The 6,198-nt window shown below is 44.6% G+C and overlaps 1 protein-coding gene across 1 annotated transcript; it reads right to left on the bottom strand.

Moving 5' to 3' along the window:
• Positions 1–483: 483 nt before the first annotated feature.
• Positions 484–5,876, bottom strand: GJB4 (gap junction protein beta 4). Its single transcript, XM_051987638.1, has 2 exons — positions 4,689–5,876; positions 484–2,905 (listed from the first exon to the last, which is right to left on the bottom strand). The coding sequence occupies exon 2, from the start codon at positions 2,851–2,853 to the stop codon at positions 2,056–2,058; it is 798 nt and encodes a 265-aa protein (XP_051843598.1). The 5' UTR covers positions 2,854–2,905; positions 4,689–5,876; the 3' UTR covers positions 484–2,055.
• Positions 5,877–6,198: the final 322 nt, after the last annotated feature.

Raw genomic sequence — 6,198 nt, 5'->3', positions numbered from 1 at the left:
TACCTGCCTTGCCAGTTGTTTTCAAATGACTGCCTTTTATAAATTGTAAAGTTTTATAAATGTGCTGATGTTGTTATAATCATTGGATAAAGGGATGGTGGTGATAAAGATTCAGAGAAATTTTAAGGGGAAAACATTAGAGCTTTTGTTAAATAAAAAGAAGTAGTAGGTTCTCCATCATATGAGATCTTTAATAGAACTGGATGACCATTTGTTGGGGATAGTAGGGGGAATTCCTTTTTAGGTGTGAATTGGACTAGATGTCCTCTGAGGTCTTTCCAATTCTTCGATTTTGTCCATGAGGGGTTTCTTGGGCCAGGGCCCAGCAATACTAATTGTTTGGAGCATAAAGAGCTCAATTTTGGGCAAGTCATTAGATTTCTGATGCCATTGATCTGTTCCCCCAAATGCCCTTCCCTTCCATTTCTTTCTCCCTTCCATCCCATCCTAGTACAGCTGTTTTTGGACAAAAAGAACTATATCTTTTTTTTAAAAAAAAATCTCCATTTTATTTTTAAATAATTTTGATTTAACAAAAAACAAATAAAATGAGTATTTTCACATATATTGTAAAATGGAAGAAGAATATACATAAAAAGCTCATTTCTATTATGTAGAGCTTGTTTTTTTTTTTTAGAAAAAATTATATAACAAATACAATATGTAACTTTCAAAGCTGTCCAGTTTGTTCAGGATTCCTTCTGTTCTCATTTTTTCTTTTGAGAACTGTATCCTTATTTCACTTTTCTTGTTATCTTCCTTCATACCCCACTGAAGAAAACAAGCAAATAACAAATGATAGTGGAATTGTAGTTCTCTGATCTCGGGATGTGACCTGCTTTTCTCTCTCTCTCCTTCCCTGTCTTTCCAATACTGTCTCTCCCCAAGTGTCCCTTTCCATCCTCAAGGCTGAGTCATCTACAGAGAGGCACATCCCAGCCTGTGGTGGATAGTGAGCTAGGCAGAGGGAAGGGTTGTGGGCATGGGTGTCTGTCTGATGGTTTCTCCCAGATTTTCTCCTCTTTAAACTCTATCTTGGGACAAAGTCTAGGAAGCCATTTGGAACCTGTCCCTTAGCTGATGGGATCTCCTCCACCTTCTCTGTCCTTTGCTAGCTGAGAGGGGCACACCTTGATCCAAAGAGAAATATTGACTTGGCCCTCTTTAGGTCATGACATCATCCAGACTCCAAAGAAGTAGACAAGGGACATTTCTTTCCAGGAAGCTCAGATCTGGAAAGACCTCAGAGGTAATCTTCTCCAAAGTGACCCAGAAAGCAGTTCCCAAACCAGTCTTTGCTTGAAGATATCCAGTGTGTATTTGTGGAAGAATCCATTGCTTCCCAAGGAAGCCCCTTCCAGAAGTGGACAACTTTAATTGTAGGAAGTGATCTCTACTTCTCTCCTTCCATCTATCCCACATCTCCAGGAGTTTGCTCCCTAGGAGATAGGGGTGAATTACTTTAAGTATTATTGACTTGGGTTCCAAGGCAAGGTCTATTTGCCAAGTGCTTTTATTCGGAATCCTTTCCCTTTATGGGTGCACATACACATGAGGTCCCAGCCCAGCTCCGGAGTAAGTCTTCACCTCCTCATGGTGACATCCTTCCCACACTCCCTCCACTAACTTCTCCCGTGGGACATATGGAGGGGAGAGTTCCTAAGGGGAAGGAAGCTGACATTTTTGTTATTTAGCTCTGTGCCCTTCCAGGAATGAGTTCTGTTGCTAGGAGTGGGTTTGTCTTTACTCCACCTACTCTTCCAAGGGGTCTGCTGCTTACTTAAGTGAGGGGGCTGGCCAAACTGATTAGAAGGAGAGGAGTAATGGCTCATCCACCCATCCCTCCCCTCCATGATACTTGTATTGCTGTCATTATCACATCATAGACTCATAGGTTTGAGGAACCTTACTGCGATATAATCTAGTCCAATCTGAATTTCATTATCCAGATGACAAAATTTAGGACTAGAAAAGGCACTTGCCCAGGTATAGAAGTCAGTTCTTTGAACTCCAGAACCAGGGCTTTTCAATGACTATCCTGTCTTTTCAGAGTCTTTAACAAGGCAATGTGATCTCCCTGGTGGGGTTATCTTGTTGCAAAGCCTGGGAGGGAGCATAAGGGGGACAAGCATCCTGCAGGGCCCCCAAGGGGCCATTGTGGCCATGCTTTCGATGCTTCCGATGGTTAGAGTTCTGGGGACCTAGGGCCTCTTGACATCTCTTGCATATCAGGTAGGACACCTCCCCCAGATTGAGCAGAATGCAGATCACGGCCGTGGCAACCATGAAATAGGAAAAGATCTTCTTCTCTGTGGGTCGCGAGATGAAGCAATCGACCACATTGGGGCAGGGGTCCACAGAGCAGTGGACCACACGGGGCATGTCGTAATTCTGATAGAGGCGATGGAAGATGTACAGGAATCCGGCATCCACGCCAGCCTTGAATATCAGGCTTAGTAGGTAGGTCCACCAGAGACCTCCCCGCTTCTTCCCTGGGTTTCCATAGAGGGGTCTGGCCTGGGGGCCGTGCTTTAGCCGGTGCCTCCGCTCCCGCTCCTCCCGGTAGGCTACGTGCATGACCACGAGCAGCGAGGGGCAAGTGACCAGGATGAGCTGCAGGGCCCACAGGCGGACGTGGGAGATGGGGAAGATGTGGTCGTAGCAGACATTGGCGCAGCCCGGCTGGCGCGTGTTGCAGTCAAAGTCTTTGTGGTCATCATCCCACACTTCCTCTGCTGCTACGACGTAGACCAGCACTCGAAATATCAGTACCACTGACAGCCAGACTCGGCCGAGGATGGTGGAATACTTGTTGACCCCACTCAGGAGGCCCTGGAGGAATGCCCAGTTCATGCTGTCCAAGTCCCCAACAGGGGCTGCAGAAGATGCTTGAACCTTGAATCACCTAATATGGAAGGAACCACATTTTAGTCCCATCTACTCCCAATTAGCAAGATATCCTAGATAATTCAAGTGCAGGGTTAATAAAAATAGGTCACCCAACTGGTGAGCTAAAAAGAAAGACAGTAGGAATATGTTTTGTGTTATATGTTCCCTGCTTGGGGCTGAGCAAAGGCATGGAAATTTCAGGTACCTTTAACATCATTTCATGATTATGAAAACTCCTTCTTCCTTCTCTCTTTTTCCGTTCAACTTTCTTTATTGTGCATTATTTCTTTTGTTAGATTGTAAGTTCCTTGAGGGCAAAAATCTCTTTTTCATATTTGTATTCCCAGAATTTAGTACAGTATCTGGCACATAGTAGGTATTTATTACATGTTTATAATCAATTCTTGCTCCCCTAATATCTCCCCCCAACAATCCCCAATGATTAATTCCCACATCACTGTCTTTCTTGTGAGGTCTCCAGGCTCACAGACTCACTTTGGTCCAAGAGTTCTTAACTTGGGGCCTATAGACTCCCTCCAAAAGACCAATGAATAGACATTCAGGGGCTCAGAAACTTGGATAGGAAATGACTTTTATTTTCTGCTAGTCTCTAAATGAAATTAAATATTTCCTTAAATTCCAAATTTAAAACAAGAACTTCATGGTTATGAGAGGGGATTCATCAGCCTTACCACACACTGCCCAAGGTTTTTATGACATACAAAACAATTAAGAACATCTGAATGACCCTAAGAACATGAAAAAAGAGAATAAACCGCTTTCTTCCCACTCCCAACAATCCCCTACTGTATCCCAGACCAAAAGAAAGGGACTTCTGGATTTCCTATGACTCTATTCCTTTTTATTTTCTAGACATTGAGGTGGCACAGCAGACGGAACACTGGATCTGGAGTTAGGAAGGCCTTAGTTCAAATTAGCCTTAGACACTAGCCATGTGACCTTGAGAAGGTCACTTACCCTTTTTTGCCTAGTTTCTTCATCTGTAAAATGAGCTGGAGAAAGAAATGGCAAACCACTCCAGTATCTTTGCTACAATTTGGGTTACAAAAAGTCAAATATAGTTGAATAACAGCAATGCTTCTGGGCTGGGGAACTAGATTCTGGAAATGCTCCTGTGGTGGAGCCATTCTTGAGATATTATTTTATTTATCTATTTTTTCAAGATCCTCCCTTGTGCCTAGTTCTTTCTTCCTGGTGTGATTTGCCTTGGGGCAAACCACATCACCCCTCTAGATTTTTAATTTCTTCTTGTATAAATCGAGGGGATTAGATTAGATTATTTTAAAGGTCATTCCTCTGCTAAATACTTTGATAGATCTGGTCAGGTTTGCTCATTGCCAAAAAGAATTTCTGTCCGGGTCCCAGATCCACATTCTGATTCCTTGTTCTGAAATCACAGCTCTCTTTTGTTCTCATCCCATCCCTACAATTCTTAGAGAATGGGGAAGAAGTGAACTGAGAGAGCTGAATGCATGTACCACGATGAGCTCTGCTCCAAGGATGGGAGACATGTTTGGGCAATGGCCAAGACCCAGCTCCTTTTGCTCTCTAAATGGGCTAAGTTTTGCCAGGTATCTCCCAGACCTCTGGTGGTCCAAGCTCAAGCTCTGCAAAGCTTTTATTCTGTTCACTCTGGTCCAGATCCTCTTCCTCTGTTCCTATCCCCATTCCCCTGTTGCTCCTGCTCTTGGGTAATTCTTTTTCCCTATTGCCAGTCCCTTTTGCTCCAGTCCTGTCCCCACCCTGGTCTCTGCCTTCCCCACGTTAGGCTGTCTCACCTGTTCCGGACCCAACAGGCTGTCCTCTGGCCCATTTTCTGAAGAGCTGGAGCCCAAACCTGGAATTGCAGCCGGAGTGAGAACCACCCCTGAGGTCTCCGGTGTCTGCCTAAGGGCCTCCCTTGAGCTTTTGTCCCACTCAGGCACATCACCTGCTGGGCGGAGCAGCCAGGACCAATGAGCCAAGACACCTTGTTGGGGCAGTGGGTGGATGGGCAGGCAATATGGGCACTGAGACAGAGCAAACACTGGGGTTTTGCCGCTCCGCTCCCGCTCCCAGGGCTGTCAGGTAGGCAGGTAGGGGCGGGGACTTTCCAATGCTATGGGCCTCCCGGGGCACACGGGTACTTTTCTGTCTATCAGTTTCTGTTAACTTCGGTTTCTGCCTTGGCCCCCAGGGCAGGGAAGTGCCTCTGCCAGTAAAGGGAATTCAAATCATTTCGACAAGTTCACTGCCTGGAGTCTGCATTCCAATGGCCCCCGTTTTCTTGGATTATTCATCTGTTAGAACTTTCCCTCCTCTAAACTCCCATGTGTGTTAGCTGTAGTGACTTTAGGCAACTCTTAGAGTCTCGGTTTCCTCTTCATCCACCCTAAAGGGTAAATAACACTTTCGTTACTCTGCCACGTGGAAAGTGCCAAAAATAATACTTATATGAGAAATACTGTATTATAATTGTTCCTGTGTGTACAGAGAATTTTTTCCCACAGATTTTCCTTGATGAGGGGAATTTGGGAACTGGGGATGGGTTGGAACTTGGCTAATGGGGTTGTATTTTAGTCACTGAAAATATGCATTCAGATGTGACAGGTATGGTAGAGAGGAAAGAGCACAACAATTCTGGAGTCTAGAGACCTGGGTTCAAATCCTCCCTGTGTTGTTTAGGATATATGGATAACATCGAAAAAGTCACTAGACAGAATATAAAGTATTGCTCTCACAGTCAGGATGGTGGTTCTTAGAGTGTTTCACAGGAGAATTAGGACAGGTTTAGTGTAGTGTATCATCTGAGGAGACAAGAGTCCCCACAAGGTGCATCCCTCAGCACGATGAATATTTTTGCCCTTTCCTTTTTGGTTTTGTTGGAAGATCCACTTCTCTTTTGGCAGGTTAAGCAAAGTGAGGGGAGTGAGCGGTCATGAGAGTGGGCAGAGATTGGAGAAGGCTCTCCTCTCAGTCAGTTCTGGAAAATTCAGGGAAGGGTTTCAGGCTACAAGAGGAAGATTACAAAGTCCAGTGGAATGAACTTTTGATTTGAGATCAAAAGACCTGGATTGTCTTGATTCTCATGATAACTTGCTGAGTGACCTTGGTCAAATTCCTTTTTGGGTCTGAACCTCATTTTCTTTATCCCTAAAATGAGGGGCTTAGACCAAGTGGTCTCTAAAGAGTCTTTTGACTCTCAAGTTCTGGAATTTTGTGGGAACTTCTGGCTTCCAGATTCTAGTTCTGTCCTCCTTTTCTTGCAGGGAACTAGCTCAAGATAGCGTTTGCTTATGCTCTTTCATG

The sequence above is a fragment of the Antechinus flavipes genome, chromosome 3, assembly GCF_016432865.1.
Source record: "Antechinus flavipes isolate AdamAnt ecotype Samford, QLD, Australia chromosome 3, AdamAnt_v2, whole genome shotgun sequence".
NCBI classification, from domain to species: Eukaryota; Metazoa; Chordata; class Mammalia; order Dasyuromorphia; family Dasyuridae; genus Antechinus; species Antechinus flavipes.
The sequence above is the reverse complement of the archived record's forward strand: the minus strand, read 5'-3'. Positions and strand labels throughout refer to the sequence as shown.